Genomic DNA, 27,311 nt, shown 5'->3' with positions numbered 1-27,311 from the left:
TATTTACACACCCATGATCCCATCCATCCTCATAAGTTAACAGTTAAGAAGGAAAGTGAGATTATTCAACAGGCAATCACATTGCGATCGGACATACAAGTTCCATAAAAGGGCATATAACATGGGTCTCCAACCTAGTCTTGAGGGAATCAGAGACCTTACACAGGAAGTAACATTGACATTGAGCTCTATGGGAGAAATAAAAAGTTGTGAGGCAAAAATAGTTTTGATTTCACTAATATGTGGAATATAAAGAAACAAAGCAAAGTAATAGGCAAATCAAACCAAAACCAACCCTTGGACTGCAGAAATGAGATGGGGGGAGCAAAGAGAAGGAGGGGGCCCAGTGGACTGTGGTGGCGGGTTACTGGCAAGTTGGTGGTGGGCACCATATGGTAACATACATTTGATGTGAAACTGTACTCCTAAACATACAGTGTTGCAAACCAACATTACCTCAATTTATAAAAGAAAAGCCATGCAAGGATTTTAAGCCAACTGATGACATAAGCAGATTTACACTAAAGGATCATCCTGGCTCAATGTAAAGATGGCAGCGTTGAAAGCGAAGGCCGAGCCTGGGACACCAGGGAGGGTTCTCAAGGAATGCAGGTCAGCAATGATGATGTCTGGAGCTGGGAGCACCACGGTGGGGAAGGAGAAGGCAGATTCAACAGGTATTGTGGAGGTAAACTTAAGGGTTGGCTCATGGGAACTAGAGGGAGAGTCAAAGGCAGCTGCCACACTTCTGCTTGAGCCATTTGGTGGAAGGTGGTGTTGTTCAGAGGTGAACTGCAGCAGGAGGCACAGATCAGGGTGTAGTAGTTCAGTTGTGAACTGTCAATCTGAGAGTGTGGCAACAGTCAGGGTGGAGGTGTCCAGAGGACAGTGGGTAATATGTGTCTGGAATTCCAGGCACAGATCTGAACTAAACATATACTTGGTATACTGTATTTTGGGGCAGTTGACAGAGACACTGAATGAATCTCAAGTAAATTGAAAGTCAAAGGAAAAATGTGGTGGATAATGGAGGAAAAAGGTTAAGCACCATTCTCCTTACCTTCGTTCCCTTGAAGAAAGTCATGCTATTTCTAAAAGCACAATGAACATTACCTTCCAAGGATTTCAACATTTTATTCCCTCCCCCTTTAAAAAAAAAACAGAAGGTCCAACATAAAACCACACACCCTCACCCCGCCATCCACATAACTGCTTTCTTCCTTGGTTATAACTATCCTGAAGGCACGGATCCTTCGCTTCTTCTCTTCCACAGTACACGGCACACTTGCAGACAAAAGGTGCTCAGTAAGTAACTGCTTAATAAATAAGTGGCAATGTCTGAGTAGGAGAGCTGGACTCCTGTGCTCAGAACAGCCTGGATGGTTCTCCAGTGTCATCACCACCCCAGTGCAGGAGCGAGAATCACGGCAGTGCAGCCTGAGAGGCGATGACAACCTCCAGCAGTCACAGGAACTGAGAGTCAGTCCAGCAGTCACAGAACTTCTCTAGATGAAGCAGATACAAAGGGGTGTGTGTATGGCTACTAACAGAACCAGTACCCTCTAAAAAGGCTAAGAGGACTTCCCTTTGGTACTTCAGGAAGCACCCTGAAACTGCTCTGGTCATCAGAAAAATTCCAGATTGCTACTGGGTCAAGAATCTGCAGGTGAAGCAAAAGCCCTGTGGCCAAAATAAACAAACTGCACATAAAAACCCATGTTATTTCCACTACATCATGCAGTCTCCTGAGAAAATGGAAGCTAAACACAATTTAAGAGGTGCTACAAAATGTAGTCAAATCAAAAAGGGTCCCAGAAGACTGCTCAGCACTAAAATGCAGGTTCTTTGACAGAAGAAATTAGAAGCTGGGTTAGAAAATGAAAAAAAACCTGCTGATGTCACTCTGCCTGTGGCTCTAAGAACATTAACATGCCCACTGCCATGGAAATGGGTACTCTCAACTTATTCTAAGCCATACATGTTTTATTTATTACTTCAGTAATAAGTACTTTACTTCTGCAAAATAAGATAACTTGTTACACCTTTACATGGAGAGAAAAATCACATGATCCATCCTATTTTCCCCCAAAAAAGATTTTCTACCACAGTCTAGAGGCAAATTATACAGCAGTTTCTACCACCAGCTTCTCCCTTGGTGCATGCAAACAGTTTCTGCTTTTCACAAAACAGATTCCAAGTTTATATGTTTATAACAACTGCTCCAACTTACCCAAGCTTCCTAAAATAATTAATCATCATGTCGCTAGTGGCAGTAGCCACCTACTACCCGTGATCAGCAGGCACGCCATGGAAAGGAAGCAAAGGCAATGATGAATGTGAGAAGCGATTCTCCTGTTCAGAGGGGGACAGCTTTTTCCAGTTACACATCATCTCTGCCCATCTCTGACTCTGCCCCATGGCCTACTCCCACCCAAACAGACAGGGCTGCTGAGCCTAGGTCCATCGGGGGAAATGCTGGACATCTCTTCCCAAAAGTAACAGAACCAACCAAGAGGCGAAGGAGTCTTCTAAGGAATAATGTCTGTTTGAATGAAGAACATTCATCAGATAGGAAAAAACAGGTAACATGATAGTTTGGAAATGAACAGAACAATGAAAACATCAATGATTTTTAAAAGGGTTTTGGGGCATTCTGGTCTGGTCTTTCATTCAGCCAAAGGATGGCTAATTCCCCAGGCTTTCCCATGAAACGCTACCCACTACTTAAGAAATTTATATCTGCTTACCTCTTCTGAGAACAATGAGATGAAGAACTCCCTGAATGTCATGCAAGCATAAAGGGGAAGAAAAAGTCCTGTTGACAGCGTAATGAGTGGTGGCTGTCTCCACTTCAATGCCCCTTAGAGGCACGTAAAAGAGGAGAGAAAATAAGGAGCCACACAGGTCATCTCTGGCATGAAAATCCTATCATCCCTGTTGGATGGTGAAAAGTTTAGCAAAACAAAAACAATGTTAACAAAGCCCACCATCAAATGTAAAGGCCTGGGCCTGGCACTGGGCACTGCTTCCTTCTAGACTAGTGAAAAATATTCCAAAAGTGGCAAATGATACCTCTGAGTGGATTTCTGTAGTTGGTGGTGTAAATATAATAACGCAAGGGTTAACACTTTTAATGATCATATAAGCCCAGAGCATATTCTCAAGGCTGTATTTGCTACAAAAAGGAGGGAGGGAGGGAGCATGCAAAGACATCAGCACAAAGGAGTAACTCAGCACTGCGGGAGGAATCTAGTGAACAGTTCTGCGGGGAACCAGCCAGCACAGAGTATCTGATGTCTCAGTCAAGTCAATCCCCCCAGCAAGCCTAGACAGAAAGGCGCTTCACCTACTCCTCACCCAAGATGTGCGATTCACCCCAGACTATCAAGTTACTCTCTCTTTGGCCATGGGCTTCCTGTCTATTCACAGCAATTCTCAAGTCCACAAGCCCTATTGTTAGTATCTTCATAAATTTCTCTGTCCAAGTATAAAAGCCTACTGCAGTCAGGCAAATAAAAAGTCTCGATCAAAGATAACCAAGCTCGTTTCATTTCCTGACCATTTAAAACTTAAAGTTTGAAGAGTCTTTAGAAATAATCTAGGTCAATGTTTTCAGCTGCCCCTCAGCCCCCTGCCCCCACATGCCATGCCACTGACACCCCATTAGTAACAAAGGTCGTCACAGCCGTGGTTCTCAAGGCGCACACACATGTACACATCCCTCCCCCCCTACTCAGTTCCTACCTTGGGTCTCTAGGCCCCAGGAGATTCTGGCATATTCACTTAAGCTGGGCACTCTTCAACGGTGCCCTCAGCTTTGAGCTCCTAGAAACTACTTTGAGAAAATGCCCAGGGTGGGGATCTACCCACCAGTAGAGAGAAGGTACTGAAAGACTCGGCACTAAAACCTAAGGCCCTGATTCTGAACACAGCATTTCCCCCCAGCCTGCTCTTCTTCTCGTCTAACACACTCCCAAATGACAAAATGCAATCAAACAGCTCTGCCCACTGTGTAACCATTTACGCATCCCCGCAGTTCACGATTTATCACAACAGTGCCAGACTTTTCTCTGTTCTGCAAGTTGGCTTAGAAAAAAGCCCACCTAAATCTATCCAGAACACTTATTAGGCAGCCAAAGCCTTACTCTCTGCCCTCGATGGCAGGCCTCCCCCTGCAGTAACAGCTACCGATGGCAGTGGAGCCCCAGCTGGTGCTTATTCTTCCACTCCGATACAGAAAGCCCAAGACACAGCCTTGCCATCTTATTTCCAGGCCTTTTCAGTCTATACCCTCACCAGCCGGTCCCATGGCACCAGCCACTATGTGAACACTGCCAGCACCTTCTAATGTCTCGGGTTTTCTCCACGTAATTTGTGCCCCCTCCGCCCCCACCCCACCCCGACTCAGAGTAAGAAACGCCTGCATGAAAAGCGGCATTCCTTGAGGGGTCCTCTTACACAACTAAGCTCATCATTTTGGTCTGTAGAACTTTTATCAAGCAGAGAGATGGCTTCTGTAGTTTATTCCCGCATTACTGACCAAGAGAAACTGAAGCAGAGGAACGTACACCTTCATCACTTGCTTGTCCTCTCAGGAGATGGAAACTCTAGCTTCACCCTCTCAGTCTAGCCTCAGCTTTCATAAGCTACCACCATCCGTCCTACTGCGCCACCCCGACGTCCACCGGGCTGAGTGTGCCAGCAGAGTTCCGCGGGGCCTCTGGTGGGTGGCCGTGTGGATCCTGAGGTCCTGACCACACAGCCACAGTCAGGCCTCAGCTGCCCCCACCGACCATTCTGCAATGAGTTCTACACCTAGCAAATTCTCCCAAGTATCCGACTGACATTCTTTCATTCTCCTTTACTTTTTCCACCCCTGCATTTTCCCATTTATTCATTTCCACCCACTGCCCCAAGTTACACATTCTACGCCACATACTTTTCTCTCACTCCATGACATTAACTTTACAAGGCAACCAAAATACTACTACTTTGTCTTCTGTGATCATAATAAATTTGCCTGCACTATTATGATCAAGTACAAACCGAGTGTCAATCATATACGAGGCACATGAATCCATATATGTAGAAAAAGACTAAGAAAGATTACAGAGAGGCTATCCAAGAAAAAAGCGTAAGAAGGCATCTATCACCCTCCTACCCAATAGGCTGGCCTCTAAACAGTGTACATAGGTGATATTTACTTTGGGCTCCAGGATACAGGGCAGAACTGGACAACTTCTAACCTATAATCTCATAAATTAGTGGCCTGAATTGTCAGCATTTGTGCTGCTCCGTGACACGAGCTACTTGAGATGTCAGTTACCATGTAAAGAGGAGTTAATTTTAGCATCAACCATCAACATTCTTGCTGCAGTTCTTGGAGCAGCTAAAACCACTGATATAAATACCCTTAAAAATCATGTAAAGTCAACAAAATATAACTTGATTATTCCTTCGGCCCTCCCATCTCAGCCCCCTCCTCCACTGCCAGAAAACAATGGGAAAGAAAAATGTATTTTTTTAAAAAAGAATCTGTTTTCTAAATAATCTGACAAAGTGAGTGTAAAGGAAAGGGAACATAATTAAACTTCATTGCACTTTAAAAAAAAAAGTTTCCCTATTCCCTATCAAATCTGGGCTGACAGGCATGTTATTTAATTGCCCATAAATGAGGTTCTTTAAATAGCACCTATTAATATCCCAAATTTCAGCATCAGCTTGTGCAGGGAGAAGGGGAGAGAGAGAGAGACATGAAATTTGAAATGGCTGAAAAGCTAAACAAACCCCTCAACTCTCTAGCTCAGCTGACTGAGGCAGGCCCCACCCCACTGGCTGCAGAGTCAGACACTAACTTGAACCCATGTCAAGGTAGGACATCTGCTTTGTCAGAGACTCCAGAGCTGCTAAAAAACGAAGTATCAGACATCACTGAAGCCAGAATCTGTGCCAAAAGAAAAGGCTCAGGTCTAGTCAAGTGTGTCTCATGTATAATTTACCCTGGACCTAACACATTTCCCCCTGAACATCCTGTCAGGCTCTCAAACTCAACATTATCTAAAAGGGAAAATAATACCTCCTCAAACCCGTTCTCCCTGGCGACTTCCTCTTTTTGTCACCAATTATCCTAGTCTTGAAGCCAAAAAGACTTCTCCTTTCATCTCCTTCAGCCAAACACCTGGCCAGCCATCTAGTCCTAAATGTCTAGCATTCCTGGAGGGGTAACACAGTACCCCATATGGCTACGTACCATTTCATTTAATCCTACAGCTAACCTGCTAAACAGATTTCACTATGCCCCACCTTCCTAAGGAAACAGGCAAAGGTTAGTGAAGTAACCTGATAAAGTTCACATGACCAGTAGTAGTGAGAGCAAACCAGACAGCAGCCTACCTATCCATGCTCAGGTGTTACTCCCATGGCACAACCTCGTGTCTACATTCACATCACTGTGAACCCTGATCAATCTTAACATCACCCAAAGCAGGCCAGTTGGACACCATGTATTTTCTTTTTTTTTTTTTTTTTTTTTTTTTTTAATAAATTTTATTGTTATATTCCCCATACAATTGCAGCCCCCCATTCTGACCCCAATCCCTCCCCTCCCGCCCCCGCCCCCCTAAAAGTGTCTCTGGTTCATAGTTTTTTGTTGATTTTGATTTTCACTTTCTTATAGTTATTCATTTTCCTGGTCCATTATTTAAGTTTTCTAGATTCCTGCTATGAGTGAGACCATCCGGTATTTTTCTTTTTCTTTTTGGCTTATTTCGCTGAGCATGATCCCTTCCAGCACCATCCATGTTGCAGCAAATTGCATGTGTTTATCTTTTTTGAATGCTGAGTAATATTCCATGGTATATATGTACCACATCTTCTTGATCCAGTCATCTATTTTTGGGCATTTGGGTTGTTTCCAAAGCTTAGCTATTGTAAACAGTGCTGCTATAAACATAGGGGTGCAGGTGTTCTTTGGAATTGATGTTTCTGTGTCCTTTGGGTACATACCTAGGAGTGGAATTGCTGGGTCATATGGAAGCTCTATGTTTAGTAGGTCCAGAAATCTCCACACAGCTTTCCACAGTGGTTGGACCAGTTTGCACTCCCACCAACAGTGCAGAAGAGTTCCTTTTTCTCCACACCCTCGCCAACATTTGTTGTTGCTAGTTTTTTTAATATGTGCCATTCTCACTGGTGTAAGATGGTATCTCATGGTAGTTTTGATTTGCATTTCCCTGATGACAAGTGATGTTGAACATTTTTTCATATGCCTGTTGGCCATTTGCATTTCCTCTTCAGAGAAGTTTCTTTTAAGCTCTTCTGCCCATTTTTTGACTGGATTATTTTCTTTGTTGTTGTTGAGTCTCATCAGCTCTTTGCAGATTTTTGTGATCAGTCCTTTATCATTAGTGTTGGGTGCAAAAATGTTCTCCCAGTTGGTGGGGTTTCTCTTTGTTTTTGTTATTGTCTCTTTTGCTGTGCAAAAGCTCTTTAATTTGATATAGTCCCAGCTGTTTATCTTTGCCTTCACTATCACTGCTTTGGGTGATGTGTCTGTAAAGATGTCTTTGATGTGCAAATCACGTAGTGTTTTGCCTATATTTCCTTCTATATATTTTATGGTTTCAGGTCTTATGTCTAGTTCTTTAATCCATTTTGAGTTGATTTTTGTGTATGGTGTGAGGTGGTGGTCAAGCTTCATTCTTTTGCATGTAGCGACCCAGTTTTCCCAGCACCATTTATTGAACAAACTTTCTTTGCTCCAATGCATAGTCTTTGCTCCTTTGTCAAAGATTAGTTGACCATAAATCTGTGGGTTTATTTCTGGATTTTCTATTCGATTCCATTGGTCTGTATGTCTGTTCTTGTTCCAATACCATGCAGTTTTGATGATTATGGCTTTGTAGTATAGTTTGAAGTCTGGGAGTCTGATGCCTCCATTCCCTTCTTTTTTTTTCAGGAGAGCTTTGGCTATTCGGGGTTTTTTGTGATTCCATATGAATTTCATCAATAATTGTTCTATTTCTTTGAAGAATGACATTGAAATTTTGATTGGAATAGCATTGAATCTGTATATTGCTTTTGGAAGGATGGCCATTTTAATAATGTTTATTCTTCCAATCCATGAGCAGGGGATGTCTCTCCATTTCTTTGTGTCTTCTTCTATTTCTTTTAACAGTGTTTTATAGTTTTCTTTGTATAGGTCCTTTACCTCTTTTGTTAGATTTATTCCCAAATATTTGATTTTTTTTGTTTCAATAACAAAAGGGATGGTCTTTTTGATTTCTTCTTCTTCAGATTTATTGTTTGTGTATAGGAAGGCTACTGACTTTTGCGTGTTGATTTTGTATCCTGCCACTTTACTGAACTGATTGATGAGTTGAATTAGCTTTTCTGTGGAGTTTTTGGGGTTCTCCATGTATAATATCATATCGTCTGCAAATAGTGATAGTTTGACTTCTTCTTTTCCTATTTGGATTCCTTGGATGTCTTTCTCTTGTCTTATTGCCCTGGCTAGGACTTCCAGTATTATATTGAAAAGCAATGGTGAGAGTGGACATCCTTGTCTTGTTCCAGATCTTAATGGAATTGCTTTCAGCTTTTCACCATTGAGAATGATACTGGCTGTTGGCTTGTCATAGATGGCCTTTATGATGTTGAGGTATGTTCCTTGTATCCCAAGAACTTCAAGGGCTTTTATCATGAATGGGTGTTGTACTTTGTCGAAAGCTTTCTCAGCATCTATTGATATTATCATATGGTTTTTATATTTCTTTTTGTTGATGTGTTGGATAACGTTGATTGATTTTCGGATGTTAAACCATCCTTGTGCCCCTGGAATGAATCCAACTTGGTCGTGGTGAATTATCTTATGGATACATTGTTGGATTCTGATAGCTAAAATTTTATTGAGGATTTTTGCATCAGTGTTCATTAGGGAGATTGGCCTGTAGTTTTCCTTTTTTGTGTTGTCCTTGTTCGGTTTTGGTATTAGTGTAATGTTGGCTTCATAGAACGTGTTTGGTATTGTCCCTTCCTTCTCAATTTTTTGGAAGAGTTTGTGAAGGATAGGCACTAATTCGTCTCTGAATGTTTGGTAGAATTCATTTGTAAATCCATCAGGTCCTGGGCTTTTGTTTTTGGGGAGGTTTTTGATTACCATTTCAATTTCGCTAATTGTAATTGGTCTGTTTAGGTGTTCTATTTCTTCTTTATCTAGCTTTGGGTGATTGTAGAGTTGTAGGAATTTGTCCATCTCCTCTAGATTGTTAAACTTGTTTCCATATAACTGTTCATAGTAGTTACTGATTATTCTTTTGATTTCTGCTGTGGACACCATGTATTTTCTGATGTGATACCTAAGAATTCTACAACATGCTATGAAGCTTTCTGCCAAAAATTAAGCCAGGTTGAACTACGCCTCCAGAGCAGTGCTCCTCAAACTTGAACGTGCAACCAAGCCCCTGGGGATGCCATTAGAATGTAGATCCTGGCTCAGAGGGTCTGGAAGTGGCCTGAAAAATCTGCATTTCTAGCCAGCTTCCAGGAGAGCCTGTGCTCCCAGCCCACAGCCCACACTCTGCATAGCAAAGCTTGAGAATCTGGACTAATCACCAGTTCACAAGACACAGGACGGATGAACAAATGAACAACTCATGGCCCAGAATGAAGGAGTGAGGCACTTGTTCAGGTGCAAAATTCAAAGATGTGCCAAAAAAAGCAGCAGCAGATAAATATTTTAATATATTTAAAAAATTCAAAATGAATGCAAAACCTATGAACTCATTATCACAGTTTTAAATAAAGACCAAGTTGGTACTATGGGTGCTTCCTTTCGCCTCCTGCTCCAGTGCAGCCTGACACAGCGCTGAACACTACGAGGAAGTCATTTGTCAAATCTAGTGTGGAAAATCCTGCAGGGCAAATGCAGGCCTGCCGGGTTTGAAAAGACATACATACTGTAGTTTATGAGCCTTCAGAGACAGACACCAAATATGTGTAAGACTAGTGTGATATTGATTTGAACAAACCATAACAGCAGAATTTGAGGGGAATAAGAAATAAAGCCTGGATATTAGAAGACATAAAAGATTTTTGTTAGGTTCATAAAAATGGCATGAAGTTTTTTTTTAAATACTTATTAAAGATGGCAGTGAAGTATTTAGATAAAACTGAGGTGTAATATCTGGGATTTGTTTTAAAATATTCAAGGAAAAAAGGTGTTGAGATGAAATTACTAAAATGTTGGTATTTGTTGAAGCTGTGTGATGGTACGTGAGGGTTCTTCACAAGATTCAAATTTTGATATATTTAAATTTTCCATAATAAAGAAAAAAAAGAATCCACGACTTCCTTTGGCATCCCTAACGTGTACTTTGCACTATCCAGCATGACCTAGCGCAGAGCATCTCAGACATCTTAGTAACAGCAGCTGTATTCTTTTTAACATGTGCCGGGAGCTGTGATTATCACCTTTGTGAGTCACAATAAAGTTGTAAGATAGTGTATGGATAATAAATGAACTAAGCTTGAACACTTGCACAATGTTACACAACTAGCTGGTGGCAAAGGCAGGCACAGACCCAGACCCAAGTGACTGGGAAACCCAGATTTGAACGTGGTAACATCGATTTTACACCACGTGGGGAATATGGCACAAGACAGCCTTACTTAGGCTGCCCCAACTTTGAACAGAAAAGGGGAGGGAGGCACCTACATGAAGCAATAAAGCAAAAGGTTCTCATAAAAGGACTGGAGTTCATGAACCATGGCAAAGAAAAGCCTGGAAGCTCTTCTTGACCTTGACTGTCACCTTGAAAATGGACTCCTAGACACCAGGAAAGAGGAAAGGGAGGAGCTCTAGACTTTGTCCATTAAGACTGAAGAGTCAGTGATGTGATGAGTTTAGGAGGGAGGATTTTTGTTTCCTCAAGTCTGCCTCTCACTTGGTTCTTCATCTTTTACATCACTCTGCTTTGAGATGATTTCTCAAATGCCCTGGAATCTTGCAGGAACTCAATATACTAAAACTGAACCACTGGAGATTATGGTTGCAACAGGTATCTGAATTACATAGACCTTGTATGTAAATTATGATCAACTTGTTAGGGTCACCTGACCTCTTGAGTTCTGCTGCAAAGGACACCAGGTACATTGTGTGGGGCTCAGCATTCATGCAAACAATTGGTTAGGACACCTCTTTTCTCTTGGAAAGCTAACGGTCTGAAAAGGGACCCCAGCACAACAGTTTCAGCAAAAGCTTCAGATCAGTTATATATTTCCATAAGGACTTAATGGTTAAGACAGCTGGTGGGCTGGGTCAGCCAAGAAGATAGCTTTTAACAAGGTGTCAGATGTCAGATTTAGAGGCGCAAATTTCATGAACGTGGCAAAGAAAGCCACCATTTCAGAGCGCCAGTTCACTCAGAGTAGTGCAGGAATTAAGATTCTTGCATTAGAGAGGAAGACCCCAAATAGTAAAGATCTGCCCTTGCAAGCTTTTAGCCCGAGTCAATGAATTACGTCAGTCCCTATATTGTGACAAAGCCAAATCACTGCATCTGGTTAAATGAGGGGCAGAGGGAGGAAATGTTTTGCTTTATGTGTCTTGTTTACCCCACACTGCCCTGCAAGGTGTGTAACCATGGAGATGGACTAAAGTATAACATTTAGTTTCTGTCATCAAAAAATACCACCTCAGTTTAGGGTTCATTTCTCTTTTGCTACCTAAGACACAGGAGCCCCTTTGTAAGATCAGGATGAGCACTGCCTGACTTTGAATTGCGGCTCTGCTACTTACTAGCAGTGTGACCTTGGGTAAATTAACTCAGTTTCTTCATCTGCACAGGGCCATTAATCTCAAGAGATTAATAATCACCTCTTAAAGTTATTAGGAAGATAAAATGAGTTAATGAACATCAAGAGCTGGCAGTCGTGTCGGCACAGGGCGAGCACTGATCGCCAGCCGTTATTATCATTATTACTGAGTTTGCAATAAAACTGAATGACACCAAACACACCCCTCAGGCCTACCCATACCCATTTATTTTCACCTCTTCTGAGCTGTTGTTTTTGATCACAGAACTCGAAAGGTGGGCTCCCACCCTGCGAAGCCAGTGTATGGTCATCACCTTTAACACTCGTGCGTTCAGAGCAAAGCAAGGCCAACATTAATAAAAAACCTACGGAACAGGGCCTGGGACCATCACTGCATGATCACATTTGCTTCGCAAGTTTAATGTTAAGGGATTCATGGTGTTCACAGGATTTTAAAATTACTAAGATACCAGGATTTGGCTAAGGCGAGAGGCAAGATGCTCCACAGAAATAAAGAGGGCATCCTGGGGCCCAGGCCAAGGCAGGTGCAGAATGGGCGCAGCAGCACCAGCAGAGTACACTGAGAACCAGGAGCCCGAAGTGAGCAGGAGCAGAGCCCACCGAGTGGCTGACAGGGAGAGCAAGCTGAGAAGACGTGCCAGGCTCACTGGCCAGAATCACCAGAGGGAGGGCAGAGCGAGGACAAGCAAGCACAAGGTCCCCAGTGACAGCTCCAATCAGAGACGATGGCTCGGACATGCCTGCTGGCTATAACTGCTTGTGCCCGGCCTCTTTGATGGTTATGTTGTCAATCTTTACACTATACTTTTCCAAACTGTCTTGTTACACACGGAAGGTGAAATAAATAAAGGCTCCACTCGTATCAGACCATCTGGCAGATCCTCATCTTCCTTCCCCACTGGCTGCCTCTCGAATCACTCGTCACCCAATTACTAGCAGAACATCGTTATAATTCCCCAAGTACTAAGTATTTATTATATTCCCGTACTCACAAAATTAGCATTCACTGAAACCTTACATCTCTCTGGCATGGTGCTAGGAGTTTTACAGTCATCTCCCTTAATCCTTCAATGACTCAATGAGGTACTGCTCTTTCCCTTTTACAGAGGACCCTAAGGCCTAGGAACCAAGGTCACAATGCCAGGAAGTGTCAGTTCTGACTCCAGGGACAACTTATATACTACGCAGCTTCCTTTTTTATGCTGCTTTTTATTAGCAGATTCTTTGCTACTAAAAGGGCAGGACTGAGCGAGAGACTATTGCAGGTAACTGCTGACATGATGAACTGAACAACGTGGAACATAACCTTCCCCAGGGAACCCAGAAAGCTTGGAAAGAGCAGCTGAAGAGGAATGAGCAATACTTAAATTCACTTTACTTTCAGCAAACAGGGTCATTTCTGTCTCTTCAATTGCTTTTACCGAGTCCTGAGAGCAGACCCTGCTGCTCCTTCAACCACTGTGACCTGCTGTGGGGACGGATACAGAGGGGAAATGCCACTGGGTCTTTTTCTTTAAACTTAGGAGAAGGGAGAGAAGTTCCCAATGGAGAAGAAAACGTATAAATACAGTAACAATGGAGCAAAACTGGCAATTAAAAGTGTCAAAAGACAAATTAAAGCAACTACTAAAAAAGGACAGAGAGAAAAATAGATTATTTACTGTTATTGTCATATGAAGTCTATATCAAGAGATACCATTTTCCTTTCAAAGGAAAAAAGTCAAATACATATAAAACAATTTACTTTTTAAAAATGAGAAACAAATTATGTTTACTAGCCTTACAAATCAAAAACAAGGAACTTAAAATTCTAATACGCTGCTCAGCAATAAAAAGGAATGAACCAAGGATAAATATAACAACATAGATGGACCTCAAAGCCATTACACTGAGAGACTTACCAAAAAAGAAAGTATATTACATGATTCCATTTATAGAAAGTTCTAGAACTGAAAATGAATCTATGGCAGGGGGAAAAAAATCACTACAACGGTTTCCTCAGGCAGTGGGGGATAGGGATTGGCTATGAAAGGAGGCAAACATTGGGAATGATGGCAGAAGTCTCTTTCTTGCTAGGAATCTCATTTCTACAGGGGTATGCACCTGACAGAGTTCAGGGAATGTATATTTAAGATTTGTTTATTTCACTGTCAATTTTATGACAAAGCAGCAACAACAAAAACACCCATAAGGAAATGTTGCTCTCTACTAATAGACATGGTTAGCATCTAGGTGGAGGCAGGCTGATGTCTACAAGTTACTTTGAAATGCATCAAAAAGGAAGATTACAAGAGAGATGGACAGATGGACAGATATGTAATAAACCAACACAGTAAAATCTAGAGTTCAGGTGGCAGAAAGACAGGTATCTATTGTAATATTCTTTCAACTTTGCATATGTCTGAGAATTCATAGAACTTAGCAAAAATACACTCACCTACAATTACAACCAGGTGGCCAAAAGGGGAGAAAAATGGAAATGTGAAAAGGAAAGAATATTGAGTCAAGGGGGAATGTTAGAAGTGGAACAAAAACATAAGCATCAACAGAGAACAAAGAGCACAGACAAGAAGGGGACTTTGGGGTGAGTGGCTTGGTCCTAGGGCGATGTGTTCAGCTGTCACCCCCAACTCTACTAAATGCTAATAAATGTGCTGGCTAGCTGTCTAATAAAGGAGCTTTATTTCATCTGAGCAGCTGAAAACACAATGGGAACATAACATCAGCACAGTTCTAGAAAAGTTATATAAAAGGCACTTGGAAGGTAATGTCCTTAATAAATACAGCGCAATTTACATACTGAAGTGAGCACAGGTCTTCACAGTTGTCACCAGCAAAGAAGCATGTGGGGTTTAGAGCATGATCAATGGCCCACATTCCAGTTTCAGCAACAAGTAAAGTAGCCAGATGACTGATGGCAAGTTACTAACTTCTCGGAGCCTTAATTTCTATGATAGCAATATCACCTCCTTTCTCACCAGGCTGTTCCGAAGATTAAGTGAGACCATATACGTGGAAACGAGTCGAGCACCAGGAATGAGCAGTTACCAAATACATGCCGTTTTTCTTTCCTCTTATGCTAAAAATGCCACCACTATTTCACATAGCTCTGTGGCATTTTCTAAGTGCCCGTCCAGGTGAAGAAGAGTAAAAGTCCTCCAGGTGGAGGGAAGAACACCTGCAAAGCAGAGGGAAAACAGAAAGCAGAGCTTCTTCCCAGATGACTGCAACAGAGGTTGAGTTCAAGCGTTAAGGAGGGAGCACGACGCAGAGGACACAGGGGCAGGATTGTGAAGTGCCTTTGATGCCAGGTCAGGAACCACATCTGTTCCCTCCAAGGTGCTGGAGCGCCACTCACAGGCGGTTAGCGGAAGAACAACATGACGGAGTTCTTGGCGCTGTGGCCTGAAGCCATCTGCAGTATTCACACAGGATGCGGGGAGAGGACATGGAGTGACAAGACTACCAACTCCAGGTTCTCTATATCACACCTTGAAAAAAAATCACTAGTGTGATCAGGATTACCTAAGAAGCGCGCAGAATGGGAATAGAACCAGGGCATGAGGACATTTAAGTGTGGAGGAGAGCATGTCACTTTACTTATCTTTATCAGATAAGTAAAACAGGAAGAAGATCAAATGAGACAGATACAGATTGAACCGTATCCATTAACATAACAACTAAGAGGCTAGTAATGACCTGTCAAGAGCAGGGTGAACCAAAGGACGAGAGAGAAACCAAACCTTACCAGACTTGCCTACAATGGAGGTAGAGCTGGCAACTGTGAGGTGTGCTGTCAAGAAGCTGGAAGTGGAAGGTGAGGGGCAACAAATAAAGGGGAATGCAGAGTTGAGAGAGGACTTGAGCAGTTTGACATGTGACAAGTAACAGGCACAAACAGCAGGGAGAGAAGGAGCAAGGACAGGAGAAAGGACACCCAATGAGAACAGGGAAGCAGGAGAGGGAAGCAGGGCGTCTGCAGGTTTGGGGGTGCTGGCCATGGACAAGTAGGCAACCTCGAGCGCTGACAGACAGGACACGAATGTGGGTTTAGGGACAATCGCCTGATGTGATTTTTCTCTGCAAAGTAGGAGTTAAGATCATCTAAGGAGGAGTATGGAGAAGCACAGCAAGAAACTGAGGAAATTCATAAATATTTCAAAATAAAGTTGCAGGAAGCTGAAGACGGATGTGACTGTGGATTGAGTGTATAGTTTTCTCTGGGAGGAATCAACAACCTGGGTTTGCAAATTCAGAAGTAGCCAGTCGAGAGCGCTAGGGTTTCGTCCTGAGTACCTTCACCATTGGTTTACTCTTCCCTAAATAAATATGCCAAGTACCTTTTATGTGCTGGGCCTAGAGGACAGCACAGAGTTTAGAGTATGATGATATGAAAAGACAGAACAAAAAATTAAAATAGTAATAAGCACTATACAGAAGTTCGTAGTAGTACTGAGAAAAACCAGGAAGACTGCCTACCCCAGAGGGTGGAACAGGGAAGAACTAACACCTGAGACCTGGAGCCACGGTAGTCGGCTGCGAAAGAGAATGGGAATGTTCCAGAAATGAACAACAAGCGCAAGGTCCTCCAAGGAGTCCTTGAACAGAAAGGACATGTCAGTTTGGATGGCCTGAAGATCCATCTGCTGAGGTATAGTGTGGAAGACATTACCATTTGGGGCTAGGTCATGTACAGTTAGTAAGAATTTTGGACTTGAGTCTAAAAGCAATAGCAACCTATGCTCTTCAAAGATCATTCTGGTAACTGTGTGCACAACAGATCAGGAACAGGCATGAGTAGATGCAGGGAAAACAGTCGCTAGGAGTTCAAGCCAGAAAGGATGGAGAAAAGTAGCAACAAAGAGGACAAAAGAAATCAAGTAATTGACAGATTTAGAGGAAGCAAAATCCCTCCATGTATAGCGTAAATGGGGGGAATGAGGCAAAGGGCGAATGGAGGATGGCGTTCAAATTTTTGTTAGGAAATCAGATGGACGGAGACTGGTACCAACCACTGAGAACAGATTTGGCAGTAAAGCTTTGAATTTTACTTTTAGTCTGATGAGTTTGAGGCACTTGTCAAGCATCCACATAGACACATAAGTGAGCAGCTGGATACATACGTAGTCCTGGAGCTCAAAGACATCTTCATGGAAACACAAACTTGGGGTTTGTCTACCTACAGCTAGAAACCAAAGCCGTTATGTGTGGAGGAGATCACGCAGGTTGAGGGCATAAGGATTAGGGCAGAGGCCTAGGGAGCTACTGCTAATAGATGAGAAAAACAGTGAAAAAGGAGGAAAAATGAATATCTGGGAGTCAGAAGCTAAAGAAAAAGCTGTTTCAAGGAGGTGTTCAGCAAGGTGCTAGCAGAGTGAAGGCTCCAGGCTCACCTCCTCCACTCACAACTAGACTGCAGTAAACAAAAATCTCTGTGGCAAAAACAGATGACCGCAGCGCAGAGGAGCCAAGGTTCAGCTGCAAGGGATAGGAAAAACAGTAAGTAGACTGTAACGAAACCAGAGCAGTACTACCCACAATAGGGAGGGCAGCGCTGGGCAGAGCCCCGTACAGTTGCTGAGGCACCTGGCAACATCACAGACTCCTGAGGTGGCAATGGATGATGGGGTATGCAGCTGGCACCCATGATGGAAACTGCAAGGGTCGGGTGCAGGGTAAGGATTACTGGCTCAAGCCTGAGGCTCTCAATATAGACTAGTTAGAGCCTGAATTGGTAAGGCGAGAACCCAGAGCACCTGTGTCTCCTCACAGGGGAGCTGCTGCTTGAAAGTGACGCCAGAAGATTGTAAACACCTGCCACCCCCCCACCCCACCCCCACACACACAGACCCAGGGCTAAAACCAAAATAAGAAAGGAACATCTGAACAAATTAGAGCTCAAGCACCTGTCAGTAAGAGGAGCAGAGGAGCAAACACCCCAGGATACAGTGCTGGAAAAGAGAATCTAACTTCTACACTGTAACCCCACAACTAGCACCAACCCTGCCCAGCACTGCAGCTAATGTTGAAAAAGAGCCCAGAGTGGAAGCAGATGTGAGACCATAAAAGACTAACAACGAAGAGCTCACAGAGGACTCACCGTGGGTTCTACCACACAACTCTGGTGCTCACAGCGCCAGAAGCTTGAATTCCTGTGTGTACCAGAGGTGATCCTTCAGCGCATCACTGCACCAGTGTTGTTTATAGCTGCTACCTTGCTGACAGCAGTCAGCTGGGTGCAAAGACCACAGTCTGAGGGCTTATGCATCAAAAATGAGGAGACAGAAGAATGTATCACAAATGCCGGAGCAAAAAAAATCCCTGAGAAGAGTCTTAATTCAGCAGAACTGAGAACAATCAAAGAGGAATTCAAGGAAACAGATCTAACAAAGCTTATGGAACTTAGGGGAAAAAACAAAAACACACAGAGGATATAAAACAGCAACAGAATAAAGATAAGGAAAATATGTGGCAGCTACAGTTAAAAACAGAAAAAACCCCAGTACAGCTGAATTAAAAATACAATTGTGGACCTCAAGAGCAGACAGAAGCAATGGAGAGAACTAATGAACCCGAAAACACAATGTTGGGGAACACACAGAACGATGCAGAGGAAAAAACAATTTTTTAATGACAAAGTGTAAGAGCCCTTTAGGATAACTTAAAGAGAAATAACACCCACATCATAAGCATCCCAGAAGACAAAGTTATAGAAAATTTATTTTAAGAAATAATTGCTGAAAGTCACCTCAACCCAGGAAACAAGCCAGGCATTGTTCTATAAGAGGCCCAAAGAGTTTCAAACAAATAAGAAAAAAAAACAAGAAGTCAAAGAAGATATTAAAAAATACCATGAGACAAATGAAAATGATACAAGCTACCGGAGTCTAGGGGATACGACACAAGTGGGCCTAAAGGGGAAGATACTGGAATACAGCCCACATTAAGAAGAAAATCCCCAATAAACAATCTGATACTACATCTACAGCAACTTGAAAAAGAGGAAAAAAGAAGAACCAAAGTTAGGAGGAAGGAAATAATAAGAGTGGAAATAAACACTCGAAAAGACAATAACCCCACCCCCACCCCCCAAAAAAACCTCAAAGAAATTAAGTTGGCTCTTATAAATAAGATGAAATATACAAACCTCTAGCTATGCTAACGAAAAACAATAAAATCATAAACCCAAGAAGGGAAATCACCACAGATAGCACAGAAATACAAAGGATCATGTGAGATTACTATGAACAATTATATGCCAATAAATTTGATAATCTTGAAGAAACAGTCAAGTTTCTAGATCAATACAGCCTACCAAGACTAACCCAGATGAGTTGAACAAACTGATTACAAGCATGGAAATTAAATCTTCCAAAAACACAAAAGTGTAGAACCAGGCCACTTTACAAATGAATTTTATCAAACCATTAAAGAGAACTGAGGCCCATCTTGGTTAAATTGTTTTAAAAATAGACACAATTGACGAATGTTGAAAAAAAAAATCAATGAAATAACTAGCAAATCAAATTCAACAGTATATCACAAGGATAATACACCATGGTCAAGTGGGATTTATCCCAGGGATGTAAAGAGAGTTAAATATACCTAAATCAATGAACTACATCACATCGACAAAAGATAAAAACCATATATCAACAGATGCAGAGAAAGAATTTGGTAAGGTTCAGTACCCATTTATAATAAATACCCTAAACAAGATGGGAACAGAAAGAACCTACCGCAATAGGGTAAAGGCCATATGTTAACAAATCAACAGCGTAATGGTGAGAAACCATTAAGATCAGGAACAAGACAAGGATGTCTGTTATCACCATTTTTCTTTAACTTAGTATTTAGAGGTTGTGATCAGAGCTATCAGGGTGAAAAAAAGGAAATAAAGGGAATCTAATTTGGAAAAATAGTGGCACTATTGCTATTCGCAGATAATATGATACCACATATAGAAAATCCTAAGGACTCCACTAAAAAAATTATTAGAAACAATAGATGAATATAGCAAAGTAGCATGTTACAAAATCAACTACAAAAATTCATAACCTTGTGTTGTGTTGAGGGGGAGTGGGGTGGAGTAAAAAAAAAATACAGATAACAACAAGGAGAAAAAGAAAACAATTCCATTTATAATTGCTTCAAAAAAGAATTAAATTACTCCTATTTAACCAAAGGAGATAAAAGGCCTATCTATACAATGAGAACTATAAGATGGTATTAGAGGGCTTGGTGAGCAACAAAGTAAGACGCAAGGCCAGCTCAAGGATGGGGAAAACCAAATAATCAACATAACTATCCTGCCTAAAATGTTATATAAATTTAATGCAATCCCCAAAAATACCAGCAATATTTTTCAATGAAATTGGACAAAATATTGAAATTTATATGTAACCACAAAAGACCTCAATTTGCAAAAGCAACCCTAATAAAAAAAGGAGAGAAAGGAAGTATTACATTACTGGACCTCCAACTTTACTCTATAGGAACAGTACTGAAAACAATATGGTATTGGCACAAAAACAGATACATGGATCAATGGAATAGAATCAAAGTCCCAGAGCTAAGACCACATGCACACCACTACCTAATTTATACTAATGCAGCTATAACCATAAAAGGGGAAAAGGACAGTTTCTCTCATCAATGATGCCAGGGAAAAAAGCCACACAGAGAACAATGACGCCAGATCACTGACTAAACCCAAACACAAAAATAAAGTCTAAATGAATTAAAGATTTAAGTACAAGACCGGCAACAATAAAGTACATGGCAATATATTCCATAACACCAACAATAAATACATTTTTTGGTGACTCAACCCCTAAGCAAGGGAAATAAAAATAAAAAACAATTGGGATCGGGCCTCCCCGGTGGCGCAGCGGTTGAGCGCTGGGTTGCGAAGCTGCCCGCGGCCTCTGCGGCGCCGGTTCGATCCCCGGCTGCTCCCCGGCCACCGGAGGAGGGTCCCACATGGTGTACAGACCTCTCCTGCCGCCCGCTGCTCCCCTCAGCAGTGTACTTCGGTCCTTCTGCCTGCTCTGCTCCCCGCTCTGGCTCTGGTGAATTCTCTCACCCTCCCGCACTTCTGAGTGTACCCAGTGCATGTATAAACAAAAACAAACAAACCAACCAGCAAACAAATAAAGCATGCCTCTATAAAAAAAAAAAAAAAAACAATTGGGATCACCTCTAAAGTTTCTATACAGAGAAAGAAAACACAATTAAAAAGGCACCCTAATGTATGGGAGAAAACATGTACCCAATGTAACTGATGAAGGATTGGTATCCAAGACATAAAAAATTCATACAATTTAACTATAAAAAATAAACAACCCAATTAATAAATGGATAACAGGTAATGAAAAGACAATTCACCAAGAAGGCTATCCAGAAGGGCAATAGGCATATGGAGAAATGTTCACTGTCACTTGCAAGAAGAGATGCCCCTTAAAACCCACAATGGGAGACAGTCTCATGCCCATAAGGATGGGGCAGACTAAAGCCTCCAGCAAGTGCTGCAGAGACGCAGAGAAAAAAAAAGGAGACCCGTCACACGGGTGCAACTACTGCGGGAAGCATTTGGATTTACCTTAAACTAAAAATGGAAATACTGTATGACCCAGAAATCCCCTTCTCGAGCATACAAAGAACATGAAAACAGTGACACAGAAACCCAAGTTTAGCATTGCTCACGGCAGCACTGTTTACAATAGCTAGGACGCAGAAGCAGCCTAGATGTCCATCAACAAACAATCACGAAGACGTTGTATGCTCACACCACAGTACTACGTAACTACAGGAAAGGATGTAATGCAGTCATTGTCAACAAAATGGAGGGCATTGGGAGAATTATGTATTGTAAAGCCCATCAGAACAATAAAAACACACTGGACATTTACACAGCAGACAATTCAGTAACGTAAAACATGTAAAAAAAAAAAAAAAACCAACTAGTGGACATCAATAAACACTGTGAGGGCTCTGAGGTTAGAGAAACGCGAACGTGGTTGGCCACTATCAAAAAACCACAAAATAACAAACTCTGGTGAGGATGTGGAGAAAGCCCCCCCGCCCCACCCCCAGCACCACTGTTAGTTGGTGTAGCCACTATGAAAAACACTATGGAGGTTTCACAAAAAACTGAGCCATCTGATCCAGCAAGCCCACATCTGGGAATACACCCCAGAAACAGGATCTTGAAGACATATCTGCACACCTAAGTTCATCAGAGTAGCATTATTCACAATAGCCAGCGGTGGGAGGAACAGATAAAAAGTAAATGCAGTATATGCTTTTCAATATAATACTGGAAGTTCTAGCCAGAGCAGTAAGACAAGAGAAAGACATCCAAGGAATCCAAATAGGAAAAGAAGAAGTCAAATCACTATTTGCAGATGATATGATAATATACATAGAGAACCCCAAAAACTCCACAGAAAAACTAATTCAACTCGTCAATCAGTTCAGTAAAGTGGCAGGATACAAAATCAACACACAAAAGTCAGTAGCCTTCCTATACACAAACAATAAATCTGAAGAAGAAGAAATCAAAAAAACCATCCCTTTTATTATTGAAACAAAAAAAATCAAATATTTGGGAATAAATTAACAAAAGAGGTAAAGGACCTATACAAAGAAAACTATAAAACACTGTTAAAAGAAATAGAAGAAGACACAAAGAAATGGAAAGACATCCCCTGCTCATGGATTGGAAGAATAAACATTATTAAAATGGCCATCCTACCAAAAGCAATATACAGATTCAATGCTATTCCAATCAAAATTTCAATGTCATTCTTCAAAGAAATAGAACAATTATTGATGAAATTCATATGGAATCACAAAAAACCCCGAATTGCCAAAGATCTCCTGGAAAAAAAAAAAAAAAAAAAAGAAGGGAATGGAGGCATCAGACTCCCAGACTTCAAACTATACTACAAAGCCATAATCATCAAAACTGCATGGTATTGGAACAAGAACAGACATACAGACCAATGGAATCGAATAGAAAATCCAGAAATAAACCCACAGATTTATGGTCAACTAATCTTTGACAAAGGAGCAAAGACTATGCATTGGAGCAAAGAAAGTTTGTTCAATAAATGGTGCTGGGAAAACTGGGTTGCTACATGCAAAAGAATGAAGCTTGACCACTACCTCACACCATACACAAAAATCAACTCAAAATGGATTAAAGAACTAGACATAAGACCTGAAACCATAAAATATATAGAAGGAAATATAGGCGAAACACTACGTGATTTGCACATCAAAGACATCTTTACAGATACATCACCCAAAGCAGTGATAGTGAAGGCAAAGATAAACAGCTGGGACTACATCAAATTAAAGAGCTTCTGTACAGCAAAAGAGACAATAACAAAAACAAAGAGAAACCCCACCAACTGGGAGAACATTTTTGCACCCAACACTAATGATAAAGGACTGATCACAAAAATCTGCAAAGAGCTGATGAGACTCAACAACAACAAAGAAAATAACCCAGTCAAAAAATGGGCAGAAGAGCTAAAAAGAAACTTCTCTGAAGAGGAAATACAAATGGCCAACAGGCATATGAAAAAATGTTCAACATCACTTGTAATCAGGGAAATGCAAATCAAAACTACCATGAGATACCATCTTACACCAGTGAGAATGGCACATATTAAAAAAACTAGCAACAACAAATGTTGGCGAGGTTGTGGAGAAAAAGGAACTCTCCTGCACTGTTGGTGGGAGTGCAAACTGGTCCAACCACTATGGAGAGCTGTGTGGAGATTTCTGGACCTACTAAACATAGAGCTTCCATAGGATCCAGCAATTCCACTCTTAGGTATTTACCCAAAGGACACAGAAACATCCATTCCAAAGAGCACCTGCACCCCTATGTTTATAGCAGCACTATTTACAATAGCTAAGCTTTGGAAACAGCCCAAATGCCCAAAAATAGATGACTGGATCAAGAAGATGTGGTACATATACACCATGGAATATTACGCAGCATTCAAAAAAGATAAACACATGCAATTTGCAGCAACATGGATGGCGCTGGAAGGGATCATGCTCAGCGAAATAAGCCAGAAAGAAAAAGAAAAATACCGGATGGTTTCACTCATAGCAGGAATCTAGAAAACTTAAATAAGAGACCAGGAAAATGAATAACTATAAGAAAGTGAAAATCAAAATCAACAAAAAACTATGAACCAGAGACGCTTTTTGGGGGGTGGGGGGCGGGAGGGGAGGGATTGGGGTCAGAATGGGGGGTTGCAATTGTATGGGGAATATAAAAATAAAATTTATTATAAATAAATAAATAAATCTCATATAATACAAAAAAAAAAAAAGTAAATGCAGTATAAAGATATATGGAACACTACTCAGCCTTGAAAAGGAAATCCTGCCTTACATAACCACACAGGGGGACCTGGAGGACACACTGAGGAAAATAAGCCAGTCACAAAAGACAAATAGTACAGGATCCACTTCTACATGGTATCTAAAGTAGTCGCGTTTATACACAGTGGAACGTGGTTGTTAGGGGATTGGAGGGGTAGAGGATGGGGGGAAATAAGCTGTTTGGAGGGTAGAGAGTTTGTTTGGCAAGATGTAAAAGTTGTAGATGTCTGCTGCACACAATGTGAATATAAAACACTACTGTCTGCATACTTAATGGTTAAGGTGGTAAATTTGAGGTTATGTTTTTAACAATTAAAAAAGTAAAGGCTACGTAGTCGCAGAGTCAGCAGGAGATGGGGGCTTACATGGTGAGCCAGTAACCTTGAATGTGGAGAGACAGTAAAACGAGATCGCCGGACCGCCAGGACGTTCCGGTTCAAGTTGGTTCAGATCCAGCTCTGAAGGAGGTCTCCAACAGGCCTTTTTTGAAGCCTCAAGACTACACTGGCAAGAACTTATTATAGTACCTCCACAGACAGCCCAAACAGGAGACACGGTTATTTCCCTCAAATCTTCACCCCTCCAGCATAAGTAGATCTACTCCAGCATAAATAGATCAAGGAGGAAAAGCCAAAAGCATATGCTTCATATTCCATTTGTTCAAATATTTCCTCTGTCCTTTTTTATGTGTTACAAATTTTAAGCTTCTTAGATCTTTTCTGAATACGGCAGCTAATGGAGTTCAAGTGCTTGCTCCCTCTTTCTACAACTGTAAAAACTAGACACCATGTGGCATAAAATTGCAGGACCCTGGTGAGCTGGGACTGTTGCAAAGGCCTCACCATGTACCTCTTTGCAGTTGGAGATTCTGCACCCACCTGATGCCTCTTCTCTGTCACTGAAGACACCTGGGCTTCAGAGCGCGCTGTCTGTACTTAGATGTAGACGTTTACACCCAAAACACTGCAATCTGATTGGCTCTCTTAATAAATTGTACAATTTGTACAGAAAACCCATTTACTGACATCTTAAGACCACGTGAAACCAGAAGCGGAGCCCTGCCTCCGCGTCCTCTCCCTCCGGATCTGAAGGTGAATAAAAACCACGACGCCACCATTTTCTTTTTTCAAACAAAAGGTTTGTTTGAAAAGTTCTCATTTAAATTAGCTTAGGCTAATGGGAGAGAGATCTGGAGTCACGGGGTGGAAGGAGCAAGCTCAGGGGATGTCCAGCAATGGTCAAGACCAAGGGACTGCGGTAAGAAACTAAGGAATAAAGCCCGAGGGTGATCGTCGACTTCCAGTCCCTGTCCCCAGTTAACCTAGGAGGGGACTTTTCCCTCTCAAGGCCTCCCTTTCTTCACCTTTCAATCTCACGACCCTCCTCTACACCCGCTGAAAGGTGAGTGTCAGTAGCTCTGCAGAGAGCCAGTTTTCCAAAACTGGTTACAAGAAGCCCTTCTCTGCTTCTGGTTCAACATTCTCTTTTACAACAGTGTTTACAGAGTCAAGCACAGCCGGGCAGGATTTAACCTTTGACGCTTTGGGGCAGTTTTGGTGGCGGTGAAGGCAGGATGGGGTGTGGCAGGGCTGCCAGGGGCTTACCAGTGCTTCTCATAGAGCCAGCGGCCTCCCCATGTCAGCAGGCAGATCCCGGCTGTAGTTTTCTTCCAGTGATTTCGAAGTGTCTTAAAGACCACAGTCATCTTCTCCTAGGGATCTGACGGGCTAGCAGAGGCAGAAAAAGGAAAATGTAATCCTCCAAAGAAAGCATGTAACCCCTCGCACTGCCTTCCACGCTTCCACAGATGTTCCAGGCTCACTCCTCTCCTTTCCTTCTTTCCCCTCGAACAGAGACCATCCCCAGGAAACTCCATTAAGAGGAAGAGCATGTGGCTGTGTAAAAGCTCAACTTCCTGAGCAAAGGCTTGTAAATGACAAAGATCTATCATGAACGTGATCAAATGAACCTATGAAATTAACGATTTGCTTTGATCATGTTCCCCCCCAAGGGAAGCACATTAGCACCTCACTAAAAAGCCAAAGTGACAACATATCCTTAACCTGTTTTCTTCACAGCATTTATTTGATGATCCTTATTTTACTCCAGGCTAGTGGAGATAAAATTCCTACAGCACATTTCACAGCACAAAAGCATCGCCAAACTTCTATATACAAATAAAAAACAGTTCTAGCATGAAGCATTTTCCAATCCACTCGTTCCTGTTCAGGGCACAAGATGGGCAGGGCACCACCATGCGCAGGACCCCTTCTACTGAGGGGCGCATCGCACACCCCACACTCATGCCAACTGGGATAACTGAGACGCACCAATGTATCTCATGTATCTTTCAGATATGGACAGCAGCACCCCCCCCCCCAGAAAATCCACCCAGACATGGGGAGAACATGCAACCCCACACAGATGTGGCCCCAACTGGAACTGATATTTTCTTCTCATCAACATTATAAGGACAGGACGTTGAACTGAACACTATTCAAGTACCTGCACCGGTCTGAGCAAGAATCCTGCTAAGTTAGTTTGGCAAAAATCCCAGCCCACAGTTCCTGACCACCTGGATATCTTATCGCCCTGGGCAGCCGTCAGCAAGAATTCTGTAGAATAGTCTTAACAAGCAACTCCCTCATCCCAGATGTCTCCTCTTTGTAAGTTTCCATTCTACCCCCCACCCCGCTCCTTGGCTATAACCCCCACTGTTATCTTTGGAAGTCGAAGGTGAGTCCAATCTCCCTCCCCACCGCAAGACGCCCTGTGCAGGTTTGTATGTACATCAAGAGGCTTCTCCCTACCTGGAGTAAAGTCTGCCTGACCACTCTTTTTCTTTCTTTTAAAGATTTATTTATTTATTTAAGTACACAAGAGCTGGGGTACAGGCCAGAAGCATGAGGGGTGAGAGGATTCACCAGAGACAGAGTGGGGAACAGAGCAGGCAGACTGAAGTACACAGCTGAGGGGAGCAGCGGGGAGACAGGAGAGGTCTGCTGTGCCATGTGGGCTGCTCCCTGTCAGGCCGGGGATCGAACTCATGCTACAATGGCTGCAGACAG

At 42.2% G+C, this 27,311-nt stretch overlaps 1 protein-coding gene across 1 annotated transcript in view; it reads right to left on the bottom strand.

Annotated features, from left to right (window-relative positions):
* The window catches only part of AGK (acylglycerol kinase), a gene marked incomplete at its 3' end in the record, with an annotated part of 69,582 nt that extends 43,449 nt beyond the window's left edge, over positions 1-26,133 (bottom strand). The window contains exon 1 of the mRNA XM_084229962.1: positions 25,848-26,133. Coding sequence (XP_084086088.1) covers positions 25,848-25,948 — 101 coding nt within the window. The 5' untranslated portion in view covers positions 25,949-26,133. The remainder of the gene's footprint in view (positions 1-25,847) is intronic.
* Between the last annotated feature and the right edge of the window lie 1,178 nt (positions 26,134-27,311).

The sequence above is a fragment of the Talpa europaea genome (assembly GCF_964194135.1).
Source record: "Talpa europaea genome assembly, chromosome: 3".
Taxonomy (NCBI): Eukaryota; Metazoa; Chordata; class Mammalia; order Eulipotyphla; family Talpidae; genus Talpa; species Talpa europaea.
This window is presented reverse-complemented; position numbering and strand designations above follow the sequence as displayed.